Genomic DNA, 20,239 nt, shown 5'->3' with positions numbered 1-20,239 from the left:
CCCTTTAACATCAGGACAAGGAAGAAACCTGTGCCGAGGGTATACACAGTGAAAAATCACACGACACTAGATTATAGTCCAGCAGGCTTATTTGAAAAGACTAGCTTTCGGTGCGTTCGAAAGCTTCGACCGCTAGTGTTTTCAAATAAGCCTGTTGGACTATAACCCGGTGTCATGTGATTTTTGACCTTGCCCAACCCAGTCCAATACAGGCACCTCCACATCAGGGGCATACATACACTTGGGTAGTGTTTCAATGACACAAGATTATGGTGGTAGCCACAGGATACCGTTCAGGTGCCAATAAATCTCACAAGGAGGGGTGGGGGGGGGGAAGGAAAACAAGTACAACATTTTGTGCCACAATAAAAGGACAGAGGAGACAGTGGCATTATGTGAAGCTGTGCTTGCTGCTGTCGAAACTTTTGAAAGCCGTCGTTCTGGACAGAGTCTTCAGGGAGATGCCCTGGTCTGGCTCAGAGGGGCGGCCACGCTGGCATGGGGTTTGGAGGCGGAGGGAGTTCCACTGCGTGTCCAGCCTGCCGCTGATGGAGCAGCTCTTCCTGGTGTGCGATGCCAGCGCGTTGGGCTCTGAGGCGGTGTAGCTGTTGGCCCTGCCCAGGCGGCTCAGTGGGGACACGGCGTCCGGGCCACACACCAGGAGGCTGCTGTTGTTGCAGAGCGGCTCAGGTGGCCGGCCCTCTCCCTCGGCCTCCTCGTTGTCCGAACTCGGATGGCTGAGCTCGGCCTCCCTCTCCGGGTGAGAGGCGCACAACTCGTCCAGGCTGCCCGAGTGCAGTCCGGCCGAGCCGCTGGGCAAGTGCGGGTGCTCGATGCCGAGGGGCGGGGCAGACACGCAGCGGGTGTCGATACAGTCGGTGATGCTGGTGTACTCGGTCGTTTTGACAGGAACGCCCAGGCAGCAGCCGTAGTAGCCCCGTGAGGGGAAGACAAAACTGTGCGACTTGACCATCGGCGAGTCGTCCGCGTAGATGCTGGAGGCGGCTAGGTAGCGGCTGCTCTTGGAGCGCTCCAAGGTGTGGTACATGGGTGGGTCAGCCTCCCACTGCTGCAGGCACTCCCCAGCTGTCAGTGCAGTCTCTGGGGCTACCACCTGGCTGTCTGAGATAAACATCTCCTCGTATGTCCCACTCCCTTCTGGCCACTGGCTGGATACTAGAGGAGAGCCCTGGCTGCCAAGCATGACCACCATCATTTCAGATGGCCCGAGCCCAGTGGGCACCTTCAGGGAACTCTCCGCCATCTTCTCTTCTTCCTCCTCCTCCTCCTTCGCAGTGGCTGAGACGTAGATGTCGATACAAGACGATGGTCTTTTCCCATCTGGCGAGGCAGCTGCTGGGGCTGTGGTGGGGACGGGCTCAGGGGGCGGGGGCCCGGGTTTCAGCTCCTTCACCACGGCCATCATTTGCGAGCTGCTGGTCCTCTGTAGGCTCAGGGACCTCTCCTTGAAGGAGAACTCAGTCCGCTCCGTCCCTGCCTGAGGCTTGGGGCTCACCATGTAAAAGGAGTGGCTCCTCATCCTTGGCGTGATGGTGGGTGATGTGGGAGACATGGGCTCCTCTCCGGCCTGCTCCCCGCATTCTGGGAGTTTGTAGCTGTTGCCCTCCTGGCTGTTGAAGCTGCTCTGCCTCAGGATGTAAGCCGTGTCAGTGCAGTCAGAGGAAGTCCTGGATCTCACCTTGCCTGACTCTCCCTTGTCCATGCCAGCTAGCCTCTCCAAGGCTGATGCTATGCGTCCTGTCACCTCCTCCAACTGTGCCAGCCTGACATCCATGGTCTGCAGGGATGCCTTCATGAAGTGTTCCCTCTCGTTCACTTCTTCCAGCCTCATCGACATGTTATCGACCCTGCTCAGGGGAAAAGGGAGCAGAAACTGAACATAACTCAACTGGTGAATCCTTCTTTCTAGCCCCATTAGAATCATTTCAAATCAACAGGAAAGAAACAGCATATGAACCTGAACTGAAGGACTGGCAATGGCAAACAAAGATGTCCCAATCTGGATTGCTCTGCCTTAAAAGGCAGGGGAAGCAGATTCAACACTAACTTCCTAAAGGGGATCTGAATAAATATTTAAAAGGGAAAGAGTTGCAGCACCATGAGTAGAGGAGTAGGAATGATTAGTAACAGGATCAGGATTGAGAACAGGACTGAGATCAGGAACAGGGACTGAGATCAGGATCTATAGTAGAATTAAGGTCTAGAATAGGGACTAGATCAGAATCGAGAGCAGAATTAAATTCAGGATCAGGAACAGTATTAGAATAGAAAGCAGGATTATGGTCAGGATCAGGAACAAGATCAGGATTTAGAGCAGGATTATAGTCAGGAACAGGGACAAGATTAGGATAGACAACAGGATTATGATCAGCATCAAGAGCTTGGTTAACCCTTCCCCATCTCAGACAAACTGAACATACATACATACTGAGCCCTGAAATACCTCTGAACCTGAACTGAAAATGGTGTGTCAATGTATGATGGTGAAAATGGCAATAACGCACCGTTCAGCAGTGACCCTGATTCTCTCATCATTTGAAGAGTTGAACATATCATCCTTTTCTCGAAAATACTCCTCAATGCACTGCTCCTCAAAGTCATGCAGCTTCTTTAGTTCATCTTCAGTGATGAAGAGTTCTGATGAGAAATGGATATGCGAGAAAGAAAGGAGGAATCAATGAGTTTTATTGTAAAAATGTGTACACTCATCAATGAGTTATATGGTCTACTATAAGTTTAAACCAAGTGTCTAGTAATACGACTAGACCCAGTGAATTGTAATACTTAGAGAGCAGAATTCATGGCAAACAATTTATTTAATAGTAAATGGAGCCAACAGTAAATAGAATCTAACTCAGCAAACAGAGTCTGTTTAAACAGTGAGTTATAGTTTGTGTCTGAATTATAGACATTAGAACTCAACACTGAAAAGACAGCAAAGTCTCCTGAAAAAAAAAGCTAGTTTTCAGTGAAGAGCATGAATCATACTTTCACAAAATGCAAATTGTGTGTTAAATAAATCCCAGTCACTTACATTAGTGATTGGGTAAATTAACTTGTCATTCATCTCTCTGCTGGTCCAGACTTGTAGACATCACTATATATAGCCTGATACAAGTATATTAGTTTGGTTGGGCACATTTTAAAATTAGTTCATTTTATAGTGCCATGGTACCGTGATGGTTCAAAATACATTTTTTCATTTAGAAGCATGCTAAAACAGGCCATAGGAATGAAGAATCAAAAAGCCGTGGCTACTCATAGAATGCAATAGAATTTTACAAATCAAAACAACTCATCAAGTACATGCCAATGTTTATGTTACACATGAGCATCGTCCCACATCATTTCATCTCATCCTATCAGTGACTCTTTCTATTCAGTTTTCCCACATGTTTTGATCTAGATTCCCCTTAAATACATGTATACTATTCACCTCAACTATTCCTTTTGGGAGCAAGTTTCACTTCCAGAATTGACACTGTGGTTTCGAGAGATCTCTATTGGGTTACCTCACGCATCTATTGGAAACAGGCCATTTGGCCCTACAAGTTCACACCGACCCTCCGAAGAGTATCCCACTCAGAAACATTCCCCTCCTCTATTTCCCCTGACTAATGCATCTAACCTATACATTCCTGAATAGCATGGGTAATTTAGCATGGCCAATTCACCTAACCTGCTCATCTTTGTAGGAGGAAATCCACGCAGACATGGGGAGAATGTGCAAACTCCACACAGACAGTTACCTGAGGCTGGAATCGAACCTGGGTCCCTGGTGCTGTGAGGCAGCAGTGCTAACCACTCTCCCACCAAGACGCCCAAACCACTGAGCCACTGTGCCGCCCTATGTATACATCTGGCAACTGCAGTGGGAGTCCACCAGAGTGGTTGGAGACCAAACTGTGGCCTTAATCTTAAGACATGATCTCACCTTAATGTATCCAAGATCCCATGTTGGGGTGGGGATCTTGCTGCCAAATACACAGTTTAAGGTCACAATAAATTATGTCCTAGTTGCTGATTTCACTTGTTACCAAAGTGGATTAGCTAAGCAAACACAGGAGCCCTGACATGGAACAGCCATTGCTGGTGCAGAAGTTACTTACTAAGTCCATAATCTTTATCCTCCTGTTCAGTCTCTTGCTTCCTCCAGCGGCAGCAAATAAGTTGGCAGACCATGGTCATGTGACTGAAAGTGATTAGTGGAGGAGGCAGGACAGGTCTCTCATGGAAGGTCATAATCAGCTGGTATCTTTGAAACTTCCAAACTTGGTTCGATATCGATTTGACTTCAAAAAATGTGTTGCTGTGGAGGCAGGAAGGAATTAGAAAACAAAATTGAGCCACACTGTCAAACAAAACTGGGGCTTCCTCATTCACTGTGCTGAGATAAGACTGTTGCTGTTTTCACAGAGCACCTTGTCAAGAGGCAAAGCCTTTAGTAAAAAGGACAAGGGGAGGATTAAGATCCATTTAATTTTGTTTCATTTAAGTTTCATTGTGTGGAAAGTGGATAGCCGGTGAAACATCCCAATGTTGCAAAAAAAAGTTAAAGCGCGAGCTGGGTGGAAAATTGTATGTTGAAGAAATAAAACAAAGGAAATATCAGTACATGAGAACAGAAAGAGGCCATTCGACCCTTCAGCTTATTCTGCAATTCCATTGGATAATACTTGAACTATATCTTAACTCTATCCATCTGCCTTGGTTTTGTAAATCTTAATATTTTACCCAACATAAAATAAAGCTGTCTAATTTTAAATTTTCAATTGATCCTCACCAAGAGAACTCCAGATTTCCACTAAAGTTCACATGAAGAAGTGCTTCCTAACATTACTTCTGAACAGCCTGTAAGATCTGTTTATTGGTTTTGAGCTCCATTTACCAAAGGAAGTCATTTCTCTCTATTTATAGTATCAAGTCTTTCAATTATCCCTTTAGACAATGAGATCATCCTTCAATCTTTCACATTCAAGGGATTGAAAGAGGAGGAGGAGGAAATTAAAAACAGCCCAGTGGTACAACGGTACACTGTCACCTCTGGGGTCAAAGTGCAAGTTTGACAAAGTGCAAGTGCAACCTGACAAAGCAATGGTCTCATCTTTCTGCTAACTTGAAGATTTTTATATCCTCAATCTAATGTTAATGATTACAGGCAGAAACAAAATTTCTGCCAAAATTATATAAAGTTGGAAAAGGCTAATTATAGATTTTGTTATTTAATTGTTCTGCTTTCTGTAGCCCTAGTGTGATGGGTTTTGACAGAATATGTAAGGAGAACAACAGGGCCAGAGATCTAAGATAATTAGCAAAATAATCTGAGGAAGATAAGGAGAGTATTTTTATACAGGCAGTTGACAAATTCAATAGCAATTTGCAAAAAGGAATTGGATAAATATTTTAAGGGGAGCCATTCATTGAGTTATGAGGAAAATGCAGAGAAATTTATAAAATAATGAGGGTTATAAATAGTTAGTGGTCGCTGCCTTTTCCCTAGGATGGGTATTTTAAGACTAGGGAGCACATTGTTAAGGTAAAAGGAGAGAGATTTAAAAAAGACTTGAGGGGCAAATTTTTTACACAGAGGGTGATTCAAATGTGGAATGAACTTCCTGAGAAAGTGGTGGATGTGGCCACAATTACAATATTTAAAAGGATTTTTGGATAAATGAATAGGAAAGTTTGGAGACGTAAGGGCCAGGAGCAGGCAAGTGCGACGAGTTTAGTTTGGGATTGTGTTTGGCATGGATTGGTTGGACTGAAGGTTCTGTTTCTGTGCCTCATGACTCTATGACTCTGAATGGGACTGATTGGATAGCCATTTCCAAGAGGCTAATGAATGGTCCCTTTCTGTGAAGTTTACTATATCTTGTTGCTGTATTCATTTATGGTCACTTTCTCCACAGCCATGTGCATCACCTAACATCCCAGCATAAACACTTCAACAATTGTGTGAAAGCTGGATTCCCACGCTGACCCCTATCGTGGAAATGAAGGTCATCAAGTTTGAGGATGCTATTCAGATGTCTTTTTGTGAAGTTTTAATATGCAAATGTCTGCTGGTGGCACCCTGTGCTCTGAATCTGAGTTTGTGTGTTCCAGTCCCATTCCAGTGACTTGAATGCATAACCTGGGCTGAAACACAATGCTGAGGGAGTACTGCAATGTTGGAAGTGCTGTCTTTCAGTTTTGAAGTTAAACTGGGACTCTGGGTAGAACCTTCACATATATATAAAACATTGGCATTAGCAAGAAAGTTGGGAAAATTATGAGAGATCAGCGGTGCATAGCTTTCTGCTATTGAGAGCATGAACTCCCATTTTTCCAACCAAGTGATTGAACAGCAAGATAAGACGCTATATTGAGCATTAGCAAGCATTAACAACCTTATTAATACATCAACTCACCTTACTGGGTGGGTGGCACAGTGGCTTGGTGATCAGCACTGCGGCCTCAAGCACCAGGGTCCCATGGTCGATTCCAGCCTAGGGCAACTGTCTGTGCAGAGTTTGCACATTCTCGCTGTGTCTATATGGGTTTCCTCTGGGTGCTCTAATCTAATCATTATAATGCAGTTTCCTGTTCTCCCACTCCCCACAAAGAAACTACACAGTGTCAATTCCTGATGGGAGGGAGAAGGGAGCTAATTACCGTCTGTCCGATTTTGTCCAGGGCAAATAAAACAAACCAGCTATGGGCTGCGAGTACTTGACTGGCTAAACTTTAAAGTTGGTAACAGCACTGGGAATTCTGGGATGTTCCGCCTGTACCAAGTGGGAGAATATGGCAAGAGGGATTCCAAGGGGACATAATACATAGTTAATGAGGTGAGTTTGGGAAGTTAGCACAAGTAGAGCTCTATAAAACACACCAACAATGACACTTTGTTAAGTTCTGTTAAGAATCAGCTCCATGTCCCCATCTCACTGTCCAAACTGTCAAGGACATACAGGATCCTATGGCAGACTTTCAAGAAAATCAGGGAATTCTTCCCAATGTCCTAGCCAATATTAATCCCTCCATTGAAATTATGAAAAACAAATGATCTGGTCAATCCCACATTGCTGTACAGAATTTTCAACAGTAACCACACTTTGCAGTGAAATGTTTTGGGATGTCCCTTGTTATATTATCTACCACAAATGCAGATCTGGAATATGCAAGTATCTATGCTAGGAGGTAAGGTGCCGTTGATCCAGAATACGGCCAATCAAAACCCACCACCCTGTCCAAAGTGAGGAGAGTGGGTAGACCAGGGAACATGGAGGTGATAAGGAGTTTTCAGAGGGATATCTGGCAGACAGCTCCACTGGAGAGGTGGCTGCTGGTGAGGCCGATGGGGTACACCAAGGGCACTTCAGAATGGAGGAGCCTTCTACATCACTGTGAAAATTTAAAAGTCTTGCTGGGCACAGCTGTTAGCATCATTGTGGATCCTATCTACAGAATGGCCTGTGGACATCACATCCCAGCGACTTGATGCTAGGGTGATGGAGAAGAGAAAGGAGTATCAGTAGCCTCCAATCTGCCATTATAAGACCACACCAGGGTGTGGACTCTGGTGGTGGAGAGGTGAGGAGGGGGTGAAGTTGCCTCAGGACTATCTATAAATGTGTAAAATTCATGACCTGCTGCTGCTGGATGGATAAGTTCCCTTGCATGTACTCAGAGTTCATCAAGAGTGCATGGAGGTAGGAAAAAAATATTGCTAAAGAACCTTTGAGACTATAACTGAAAGAATTCCTTTACATCACCCACAGTATAGTTTTATTTTTTTGCGTCTGAATGTTACTTTTCTTTTTCCCTTGCATTGTTTGTAGCCCAGTACTCACTTGAACACTGCTATAAGGAGATTCACCAGCAGAATATTGGCAACTAAGAGGTAGCAGGCCATTATAGCTGGAATGATCCATGCTCCAGTTATGCAAGGTGGCAGACGTTTACCATCTTCTGTCAAACCAGCCCCACACGGAGCTAAAAGAAATAGAAAAGACATAATAACAGAATGAAGATTGTTGCTAGGACTTTGTGCATTGATACAGCCTGTGACTGCAGTGGTTTCCCACTGGTAGGTTAATTTGTGTGAGGAAGATATAGAATAGTTTGCTTTGTCAGGCAGGAGTTGGGTATTGTTTATGACGGAGACATTGGTGTCAAAGATTTCTACCTTGCACTCATTGAGACAGATACATGATTTCAAAGGAAGCAGCAATTTATAAGAAAAGGGAAAGGAGCACAGACATAGATTGTTCCCCCCCCACACCCCCCGGAAATTGGCACTTTTTGACTGCACACCTCTTTTTGCAGTAGCATAAAGATTGGAGGGCCCATTATACACACAGAGTGGAGGGAGCAGGAGTGTAGCCAGAAGAGGGAGTTTAACCATTAAGGAATCTAGTGTAACATCATTACATTCCAGCTCTGCTGGCTGTGCTCACCAGTGGAATCTCAGCTTCAAACATTGTTGAGTCTATGTCTACAAATCTCCTTCCTTATTTTCTCCTAGCAATTATTCTCATGGGTGAATCATAAAATTATAAAAGAGAAGTGCATGGAAGGTAGCCACTCAGCCCATGATTTCTGTACTGGCTCTTTCATGGAGTAGTCCAATTAGATCCAATCACTGCCTTTTCCCTATATTCCTGCAATCCAACAGTACATTCCAAATCCTAACCAATGCATAAAACTAGTTTTGCTTGTGATGCCCGGGATTCTTTCAAACAGTACAACTTCAGCCTTTCCAGTTCAGTTCTGGTGAAAGGTTATTGACCTGAAATTCTATCTCTATTTCTCTCTCCACAGATGCTTCCAGACCTGCTGAGTATTTCCAGCACATTCTGTTTTGATTCCAACGTCTCTAGGGGTCCATCTAAATAACTGGCATCCTTCATCCCTGCAATCTTTCTGATAAATCACCTCTACACTATTATGATGAAGTTAGGAACTACTAACATTTAAAAAGAAACAGAACTGAGTGACATGATTTAATTATTTTTAAGCAAAACAAATGTCTTTGTTGGTAAAATAATCAAATAAACACTGTTAACAATTATGGTTTCTAACGCCATATGTTATGCAATCAGGGTTACTTCTTAGTCCCCCAAGAAATCTTTTAGAAGACACATCAATCTAAGTTATTTACTTTTGTAGAGACCACTCCTGAGTATGTTACAGTTCTCAACTCCATCTATTCTCAGGGATAAACCTTTATCACCTCCCCCCCCCCCCCTTGATTATGGAGGTCTTAGTCCTTTGCTCTGGTTATTTTTTCAATGCATCCAACTAATTTGATTGCTAAGTTCCTTTTGTAATATGCGAGGTCCACTGTAGATTCTCCCACTAATTTATGTTCCCCACAAGGTTAAAGCTGAGATTAAGCCTCATCCACTTTTCACATGGTCAATGATGACATCAGTGTTTTATTCTGCTTTCAGTGCAGGTCTACCTGTCATTTACTTTGCTGAAAATGTGTTGCTGGTTAAAGCACAGCAGGTCAGGCAGCATCCAAGGAACAGGAAATTCGATGTTTCGGGCAAAAGCCCTTCATCAGGAATGAGGAAAATGTGTCCAGCAGGCTAAGATAAAAGGTAGGGAGGAGGGACTTGGGGGAGGGCGATGGAGATGTGATAGGTGGAAGGAGGTCAAGGTGAGGGTGATAGGCCGGAGTGGGGTGGGGGCGGAGAGGTCAGGAAGAAAATTGCAGGTTAGGAGGGCAGTGCTGAGTTCGAAGAAATCGACTGAGACAAGGTGGGGGGAGGGGAAATGAGGAAACTGGAGAAATCTGAGTTCATCCCTTGTGGTTGGAGGGTTCCCAGGCGGAAGATGAGGTGCTCTTCCTCCAACCGTCGTGTTGTTATGTTCTGGCGATGGAGGAGTCCAAGGACCTGCATGTCCTCGGTGGAGTGGGAGGGAGAGTTAAAGTGTTGAGCCACGGGGTGGTTGGGTTGGTTGGTTCGGGCGTCCCAGAGGTGTTCCCTGAAGCGTTCCGCAAGTAGGCGGCCCGTCTCCCCGTCATTTACTTTGGTTAATCTATCTCAGGAAGCTGCAAATCACACAAGATCTAAATTACAACAAAAACTTCTCCAAGCAAACACCCAGAGAAATTGAAACCCGAACACTTTCCTCAGCTCCATTCACTCCCATGTCAACTAAACCTGCTTGGGCTATAATCAAACTGACTTTAAATTTAGTTATCCCTTATTTACAATTTCTTCTTTGATCTTATTAATGAAATGGGTTTTACTGAATGGTATTGAATGAATGTGAGTCTGAAATCCCAAATTGAAACCATCTCTGAATTCCCTGGCTTTACAAGGCAAGACATCATGTCCCCAGCTCTGCAGTGAACTAAATACGCCTGCTATTTTCTGATTTTACCTTTCTTTTGTCACTTTACTAAACCAAAACATTTTGGCTACCTTTTGAACTGCAATTTCTTTGAGTGTTCTGGCAATTTTGAAATGCTGGCATTGTAATTACTGTATGTTATGGACCAGCCCAGACCCTCCTCAAAACATTTCAAGAAAGTAGCTCGGACCCTAACCTTTCTAGCTGTTTTAAGTAGGTGTAAAGTGGATATTCCAGGAGTGATGCAGCTGGCCCAACCACATAGTTTTAAACAAAACAGAATTTATTTACAAGATCACCGAATGAAACACACACAAGAGAATAGAATACAGAATAACTCACTTCTTTTAAAACCCAACAGACTATCCCAACTGAATGATGCTATTCCAGATACATGCAACAATCCCCATAAACATTCCTTGGCAAAAAAGGTAAAATCAAACACAGGGTCTTACAGGAGAGAGAGATGGCAGAGAGATTCAGCATGGAACACCTTCTTTCATGTCGCTGTTTCTATGAACAGCAGTCTCAAAACTGACTGACTGCTTTCAGTGAACAGCCAGACTGCTAAAATCAAACCAAACCAGAGAGGAGCTCAGCTGGTAGAACTGGCCACACCCCCCTTTCATTTTACAAGTTTTTTTATAACTTATTAGCCTTTTTCCTAAGACAATATTTGTCAGCTATAATCAAATTGGCCCCAAAAACCCATAAAAAAACAGACCTCCCAGAGGCTCTGCATTTACAACATCTTTGAGAGAAAAACCAAGGACAACATGACCTTGTTAAAGAAGCAGCATCATCAACTTTACCTTTACCTTCTCAGATAATAACCTCTTTATGCCAAACAGGCCCAGCCTTTTGAGGCTAATAGACTCTATGCTTGCATTCATTGCACTCATGCCATTTTCTTCAGTTAAAGACTTTAATTCCCAACACTAAAAATCATATTCTAAACTATAACTTGCATTCTAAAGCACAAGAACCATGGGTTAAATATTCCAGCAACAACCTCAGTGAATTGCTTTTTAGCACCGCAACAACGACAATTGTATGCTAGAAAAGACAGCCATTTGATCCATTGTGCCTATACCAGCTCTCTAAAAGTATTTTAAAGTTTGTCATTCACCCCTTGTTCTCCACATTTCCCTGTAATTTGCTTTCTTAAAATAATTCCCTTCGGAACATTATTGTTTAAAGTGCTTCCACTGCCTTCAGGCAGTGCATTTCACAAATATAACTTAAAACAAATCTTTCAATCTCCCCACCTCCTTCTGGTTAGTTCATAATTTATCTTAAATCAGTGTCCTCCAGTTAATGGCCCTCTTGCCAATGGAACCAGTTCCTCCTTATTTACTCTCCCAAAATTAGATACTTCAACTAAATCTCTCTCTAAGATACATTGAATAGTACAATATTGAAGGAAGGTGAAATTTCCATTCTGCTACCTGAAAGAATATTTAATTTGCAAAAGAAGATTTAAAATGGGATGACTTTAAAAAAAGGTGGAATATTACCATGCTGATTATTTAATAACACAGCTGGAAAATGCATCAATTTCCATATATTATAGGGTTCATTGTTAAAAGAACAAGAAAATAAAGTACTGTATTTTTAAACATTAATATGATTTTAAAAAGTTACTTAGTCCAGTGAGGCTATCCTATGCCATCATAGTTGGAGCATCATAACTAACCACCACTCCCCTAATCTCTATCAGTCATCCAACCCTATCTTCTCTTGAAACCTTCCTCACCTCATGGGAGAACACAAGAGACACGAGCAGCAAGTACTCCCATTCAGCCCATCAAGTCTGCTTCCCGACATTTCAGGAATCCATGCATCATATTTTCAGAACTCTACCATGTTTATTTTATTGCAAATTATAATAGCTGTTTATGGAAATATTTGCTTGATATCTAATTATGCATGCAATCTCTTTGATTTCATTTGCTGGGCATTGAAAGGAAGGACTGGGGTGACGGGGACATTAATGTACAGAGTATTTAACCTTGTCTAATCCCCTGGATTCCCAATTCGATTTGATTCTGGTTGATCTTGAGCTCTCCAGTTTTCTGTCTGCTCCCATTATCTCTTCGATTCCTGAGAGACCAAAGACCTGTGTCTATCCGAGCCTTCAAAGATGAAGATTCCAAAACCCTCTGAGCTTGCACACTCTAAAGATTTGCCACCATTTCAGTGAATTAATTTCTCCTCGTCTCAGGTCAAAAAGATGAACCCCTTATCCTGACAATGTAGCCCATGTTTTAGATTCTGTGATGAGCAGAAACAATCTCATCAAATCCCTTCAGAATTCTGTTTGTTTCAATAAGGTCACGACTGATTCTTCTAATCTTCAGAGAATAAAGGCCCAGTGTACTCAGCCTCTCATCAGAATGAATCTTTGCTTCACCATCTGCAATGCAAGGGAGGGACAAAAGATACTAAGAACTAAAATCCAGGGGATTAGTCAGGGTTAAATACTCTGTACATTCATCTCCCCCTCACCCCAGTCTCTCCTTTCAATACCCAGCAAATAAATCAGTCAAAGATATTGCATGCATAATTAAACTTCAAACAAATGTTTCCATAAACAACTATTGGAATTTGCAATAAAATACAATACAGTAAAGTTCTGGCGAATATGATGTATGAAATGTTTCTCAAGAAACCCATAAGCTTTGTCAGAACATTACTTTGCATTTCAATCTTGTTCTTTTTGAATATAATTTATGTTGGATACAAAATTTATTCAACATTTATACCAATTTGTCAGTAACCTGAATCTAAAGAAAGTTTTGTGCTTGAATTGAGCTATATTACTGTGCAGCTGAGAGGTAGGGCTCTGATATAGCTTAGGGAAACAAGAGATCATTAGTCTGTAACAATCAATAGACTACACAAATCAAATGGTGCTTTATGCAGAAGGTGTAACAGATTGTTAACTGATAGTCTTGATCTTCAAGTTGGAAGTTCTCAACCACATTATGACAAGCTCAAATCAAGTTACCTCAGTTGAGTATGTGCAATCAGGTATTGACTAAGTCGGCCAATATTTATTGCCCATCCCTTGCTCTCGTGAGCTGTCTTCTTGAAATGAGGTAGTCAATCTGAAGTGAGGACACCCCCAGTGCTATTGGTGAGGGAGTTCCAGGATTTAGATCCAGTGATAATTAGGGAATAGCGATACATTTCCAAGTCAGAATAGTGAGTGGCTTGGAGGAGAATTTGCAGGTTTTGGAGAAGTTACTGAAGGACCCTTGGTGAATTGCTGCAGTACATCTTGTAGAAACCACATGTAGAAGCAGGTCCCTCAATACCTGTGGCAGGGATTAGGTGTCACATTCCAGTGTGAAGACTGGGAGTTCCATGTCAATTGTCTCCATCATTGGATTCTACTGAGGTTCATGGGACAAAGGTTGGGGCTAAAGGGATAGGGACATGTGTGTGTCAGTAACGGATAGTCACCACCTTCTAATATTTAAAAAAAAAACCTTTCGCCTCACTCCCAGAAGTTCAAGCTGTGATCATTGCCAGCACTCCCCAAAGTTGGCCCCATTTCTCTTGACAGTGGGGTTCCCAATCTTCTAGCACTGCCTTGGAACTTCAAGATTTGAAGATTCATCTCCAAGTGTAAACATTTCCTAATCCAATGCTGAAACGCCAGTTTGACTTCCCATGAGAAGTGTAATTCCCTTGCAGACACAGCCCCAACCCAAGCCTCCAATCCCTTCTCTCTCTTCTTTGAGACCTCAGTCAACATAAGACTTCTCAAGACTACATGACAAGACCAGGACCTGTCTCAGTTTTCCCCCATCTTGTCATGAGAGTCATCTTGTCTGCTGGGAAGGCCACAGATCTTATCTTCAGGAAGTCCATTCGGTTTTGAGATTAACCAATCAATTGAGGGTCACCTTCATGCTGAACAGGAGCAGGAGAGTCATAGAGTCATACAGCACGGAAACAGACCCTTTGGGCCAACCAGTCCTTGCTGAACATAATCCCAAAATAATCTAGACCCACCTGCCTGCTCCTGGTCCATATCCTTCCAAACCTTTCTTTCTTATTCATGTACCTATTCAAATGTCTTTAAAATGTTGTAATTGTATCCAGATCCGCCACTTCCTCAGGAAGTTCATTCCACATGCGGATCATTCTTTGTGTAAAACAAAATGTCCCTCATGTCTTTTTAAAATCTCTTTCCCCTCACCTTAAAAATGTGCCCCCTAGTCTTGAAATCTCCCATTCTTGGGAAAAGACTATTCCCATTAGCTCTATCTATATCCATCATTATTTTATAAACTTCTGTAAGGTCTCCTCACAACCTCCTTGCTTCAGTGAAAAGGTCCTAGCCTATCCAGCCTTTCTTTACAATTCAAACCTTCTATACCTGGCAACGTCGTGGTAAATCTCTTCTGAACCCCCTCCAGCTTAATAATATCCTTCCTGTAAATGGGCGACCAGAAATCAGTGTTCCTCTTGCACTCTCCTTTCTTCTCAATTAGCCACCAAAACTCTCAGGTGGATGTAAAAAATTCTCATGGCTGCTATTTCACAAAAGCGTTTTGAAGTTCTTCCTGGGGAACTGACTGTCATTTATCTCTCTGCCAGCATCAATTAAAAAAAAACCCAACAGTTTATCCAGTTACTGCAGTGCGTAAATTGACTGCGCCACATATTCCACTGGGCCATCTTATACTTGTGAAAGGCACTATAAGAGTGCTACCACTGTGCTGGGCTGACACGTTAAAAGGATTAAATATATTGCATATGCAATGAACTACTCAGGACCCAGAGAGCTCGCAATTAGTTCAGAATCATCCAGCTTACTCATCCAGCAGAGTTTATGGATTCAAATTCAAAATCATAATCCAGCAGTGTTTCATGAAATAGGATATTAAACATGGAGAAACATAAAAGTGATTCAACCAACCTAAATAATGATGAGCTTTTCGCTGGATGGATATCGAGTCCAACATGCTGACAGTTCACAGTGCAAGGAAGGTGCAAAATAATAAAGGGGAAAAGAAACCAAAAAATTAAATTGGAACAAATAACTTCTAACTATATGAGAAAGCCAAAAGAAAAAGATACAACTCAGTGTGAATAAATGTCAATTCCAAGAACAGTAAGTTTGTATTTCCTGGTCATATCCTGAACCTTGAAACCAACCGATAATTGGTTAGTAACATAAACTCTTATGTTCAACTGCCTCATTCTAGTCCATTTAGCCCTTCAAGGTTACATATAGCATGGTTCAATGACAGGAGACCATGTGCCTGATTATGTCTATTCTATGCTGTTGCTGCTTTTTGACTAGATTATGCAATTCTATATCTAAACTCCATTTTACCCACCATGTTTCTGTAATTCTTAATACACTTTGTCGCAATCTCTTCAATTGGCCCTCAGCCTTCAGATAGCACATTTTCTCAGAGGTGTGAGACTTTCAGATTTCCAATTGTCTTCGTGAAGAAGTGCTTCCTAACATCACCCTAGATGAGTGAGTTTCAATTGAATGTGTATGACCACAGACTCTCCTAACAGAGGAAACAGATGAAATCCTGTCATTATCTAACAGACCTCAGTTACAGCACCTCTTTACCTTCCGCATTGTACTTGAAGGAATACCAGTCTTTTCTACACAACCTTTTGTTATATTTTAACCCTTTTAATCCTGTCCTATGGATATTTTATGGGCTACATTCCCTCTAATTCATTTCTTTTTTGCGTAGATCTCCCAGATCCGTATGAGGCAACAACTTCTGAAACTGGAAGTCAATGATGGAAATGGCATCGGGGCATGCCAAGCAGCATAGATAGTTATCACTGCTGTGCGGCTTCGAAGGAACACTGTGTGGGGGGAAAGGGAGGGTTAAAATTGTGTTTGGAGCCTTACCAACTCATTCCTATATGCTAGTGGTACATTGAATAGGTTATCAAGAATCGAATAAAGTTTACTATCGTCATCTTTGTTTTCAATACACTCCATGTTTTTGCTCCTCCTTATCTATGCAATTTCCTCCAGCCCTCAAAACTTTCTAAAATATCATCACCCCTCCAACTTCCATCTCCTGTGCATCTCCAATTTTAATTGCGCCACAATTGGTGTTGGTGCCTTCAGTAGCCTGTGTCCAAAACTCGAGAAACTCTCCTGAAATCTCTCTGCCTCAGCCCCCTCCCTGAAGATGCTTCTTAACCTACCTCATTAGCCAAACCTTTGACTTTTATGTCTGTCCATGTGTTAAAACTTGTTTGTTAATCACACATGTGCAGCGCACTTTTATTCTGTTGCAGGTGTCATATAAGTGCAAATAGGTGTTGTTGTTGTTCTCAGTGGGCTAATGATGCCACTAGTTCATTTTCAGTCAGAATCAGACCCGTTCCAATAATGCTGTCAGGTAATGGTCTCACTCGAATGAATAAGAAACCATCTGATTTTAGGGCCCTCTTGTGGTGCACTGGCAGTGTCCTTGCCCCTGGACCAGGGGGCCCAGTTTAAGTCCCACCTGCTCCAGAGGTGTGAGATAGCAACTCTGAAGAGATTAATGAAAATATATTTTTTTCAGGCAGTGCTACCTTCTCAAGCATAGATTAATATTTCAGATTCAATGGGTTTCTGAAGGATGTAATGCAAACTTGTTTTCTTAAAACTGGTCCATGATTGAGACTTCAGGAATAAGTTTGTATTGTGAGCTCCCCATGTCCCCCTACTCAAACCATGATTACCCACGCGCACTCACGGTCAATCTGATCAGCAAACACTTCTCCATATATCATCCAGTAGGGCATGTAGAAAATGTTCCTCGCTAGCCTCCAAGAAGGATCTTCGTTGGGGTGAAGTATCGCTTGTCGCGCTACCCCGAAGCTCATTAATATCACTAGCATGATGATCACAAAATACATCATGTCAATCATCTGCGAGATAAAGGGAGGCAAGGTTAGCAATATAGGAACACCCAGAGGCCATTCAGCCCCTCAAGTCTATGCCACCATTCAGTTGGATCCCGGGTGATCTGTATCTTAGCTTTATTACCTGCCTTCATCCTGTAACCTCTAACGTTCTGGTGTGACCAAAAAATCTAACAATTGCAGTTTTGTAATTTTCCATTGCTTCTGTCCGTTCAGCAGACAGATTCCAGATTTCCACCATCTTTAATGTGAAGAAGTACTTGATAAACCCACTCCTAATTTTAAGGTTATGTCCTTTTATACGAATATGTTAGTAGAGGAAATACTTTAACTATCCTATTGACACCTTAAATAGTTATGAATATGTAAATTAGGAAACACCTTAATCTTTTATGGAAAGAAAACATTACAGAAAAACAAATATTTTTCTTTATTTGTAAAATAAACCATTTCATTTATCTTCTGAACTTATTTTGGGAATCTAGAATTCAGTTTAGAAAATTGAAGAACATTGTTGATGGAAAGACATGGCACAGAATCAAAATATCATTCCCAAGTTAACTAGTAATTTGGAAATAACATTTGAGGCCAGAGAGGAATACAAGAACTTCAGACCCTCAAACCTTGTCCACTATTCAATGAGGTCATGATTGATTTTACTTTTAATTCACTCAACCTGCTTTTGCTCCTTCAAACCGTTGTCCCGCAAAAAAAAACTATTATCATTTTGAAATCTTAAAAGCCCCCAGCGTGCGGCATTTGCAGGCTATAGAGGGACTGTAATATTTATCTTTTAATCTTATTTCTTTGTTTTTCTAATTTTTACAAAGTAGAACTGTAATGTAGAATTGTTAGCTTTTTTTCTCTGTTTCTCTGTTTTTGTACCTAATCTATTTTAGTATCTAAGTACTTCGTCCCTAAGATGGCATTGTGTGCGGCAACATTACACACTATTCACTATACTCCTGTAGTAAAAAATGAGGTCTGCAGATGCTGGAGATCACAGCTGCAAATGTGTTGCTGGTCAAAGCACAGCAGGTTAGGCAGCATCTCAGGAATAGAGAATTCGACGTTTCGAGCATAAGCCCTTCATCAGGAATGTAGAGGGAGGAAGAGAGCTTCTTCAAGGAAGGCATCCTTGTAAGAGGATTCGCAGTAGGTTAAAATCTTCGAGTAAAAAATGAGGTCTGCAGATGCTGGAGATCACAGCTGCAAATGTGTTGCTGGTCAAAGCACAGCAGGTTAGGCAGCATCTCAGGAATAGAGAATTCGACGTTTCGAGCATAAGCCCTTCACATTCCTGATGAAGGGCTTATGCTCGAAACGTCGAATTCTCTATTCCTGAGATGCTGCCTAACCTGCTGTGCTTTGACCAGCAACACATTTGCAACTATACTCCTGTACTTTTGTACTTGACTACATGTAACAATAAAACCTAATTCTAATTCTGATTAATCATTGTAAGAGCTAGCGTTCCAGATTTAACTCTCATTTGTGGGCAGAAGTCCTTCCTAATATCACTCCTGACTAGCCTAACTAACTAATATAGTGATGTAATAGCAAAATCACTGAACTGGTCATTCAGAGTCCCTGGTTAATGTTTTGACGAGATGTATCTCTGGGGAGGCAGTGGCAATGCTGCTAGACCAATAATCCAGACCCCCAGGCTAATTTCCTCAAAAGATGGGTTCAATCCCGCTGTGGCAGTGGTGACTTTGAATTCAATAAAAGATTGAATTTTTAAAAAGCTAGTGATCAGGTAACAATTGTCTTAGAAACTCATCTGATTCATTAATATCCTTCAGTGAAGGAAATCATCAAACCTAGCCTGGTTTGGCCTGCACTCAAGTCTAGACTCGCAGTGATGTGGTTGACACTTAACTGCCCTCTGAAATGGTCCAGAGAACCAGGGATGGGCAATACATGCTGGCTAGCCAGTCAGTCATACCTTTATCGTGTGGAACATGTTGTACTCCCTTGTTTTTGACTGTACAGCCAGAGGAAATTTCTATCTTTCTTACTATTCTCTACTAGGGGAGGCACAGTGGCTTCAAGGGATGGCATGATAGCTCAGTGATTAGTACGGCTGCCTCACAGTACTAGGAACCCAGGTTCAATTCCAGCCTTGGGTGACTGTCTATGTGGAGCGTGCATGTTCTCCCCTTGTCTGCTTGGGTTAATTCTGGTTTCCTCCCACAGTCCAAAGATGTGCAGGTTAGGTGGATTGTCCAGAGATCTGCAGATTAGGTGGATTAGATGCAGGGACAAGATAGGGATGTGGATCTGAGTGAGATGCTCTTCAGAGGCTGGTGCGGACTTGATGGGCTGAATTACCTTCTTCCACATTGTAAGGATTCCATGATTGCTTGTATTCATCTTTGAAACTTTAATTTGATCACTTTAATTATCTAAACTTGAAGGCATTGTGTGCGGCAACATTACACACTATTCACTATGAGCACACTATGAGCATCGCTTGTGCAACTAGTCACCATAATTCTTTGGCTTGGACCTAATTCTGATGAATTTGCAGTGCACTTTCTCCAACTTCAAAGTAGTTTTTCTGAGGTACATAAATGGATAAATCAATCAGAAAATCTTAATAACATGGCTTTTAATGACATATTAAGGTTCCTTCAGGGAAGAATACAATGACTATTTATAAGTAACTTTAATTTTTCAAGTCTCATGCATCTATATAGTAACATAGAAATTACAGCATGAAACAGACCATTCAGCCTAACTGCTCCACACTTTGTTGCTGCTCCCATTTTACCTCAGCTCATCCCTCAGTATAACAATCATGTCTTTATCAAACTTCCCCTTACCTGCTTCTATGCTCTTCATTTCAGTTACACGCTGTGGCAGCCAGTGTGTCTTTCTCACCACTCCCTGGGTGAAGTGATTCTCCTGAATTATCTTTATGTTTTATTGGTGAATAATTATGGTCCCTACT

At 42.1% G+C, this 20,239-nt stretch overlaps 1 protein-coding gene across 1 annotated transcript in view; it reads right to left on the bottom strand.

Moving 5' to 3' along the window:
• Nucleotides 1-391: 391 nt before the first annotated feature.
• The window catches only part of trpm3 (transient receptor potential cation channel, subfamily M, member 3), a 115,806-nt gene continuing 95,958 nt past the window's right edge, over nucleotides 392-20,239 (bottom strand). The window contains exons 21-25 of the mRNA XM_060845948.1: nucleotides 17,115-17,289; nucleotides 7,857-7,998; nucleotides 4,131-4,330; nucleotides 2,526-2,658; nucleotides 392-1,868 (exon numbers count right to left, since the gene is read on the bottom strand). Coding sequence (XP_060701931.1) covers nucleotides 392-1,868; nucleotides 2,526-2,658; nucleotides 4,131-4,330; nucleotides 7,857-7,998; nucleotides 17,115-17,289 — 2,127 coding nt within the window. The remainder of the gene's footprint in view (nucleotides 1,869-2,525; nucleotides 2,659-4,130; nucleotides 4,331-7,856; nucleotides 7,999-17,114; nucleotides 17,290-20,239) is intronic.

Source organism: Hemiscyllium ocellatum, chromosome 2 (genome assembly GCF_020745735.1).
Source record: "Hemiscyllium ocellatum isolate sHemOce1 chromosome 2, sHemOce1.pat.X.cur, whole genome shotgun sequence".
NCBI lineage: Eukaryota > Metazoa > Chordata > Chondrichthyes > Orectolobiformes > Hemiscylliidae > Hemiscyllium > Hemiscyllium ocellatum.
This window is presented reverse-complemented; position numbering and strand designations above follow the sequence as displayed.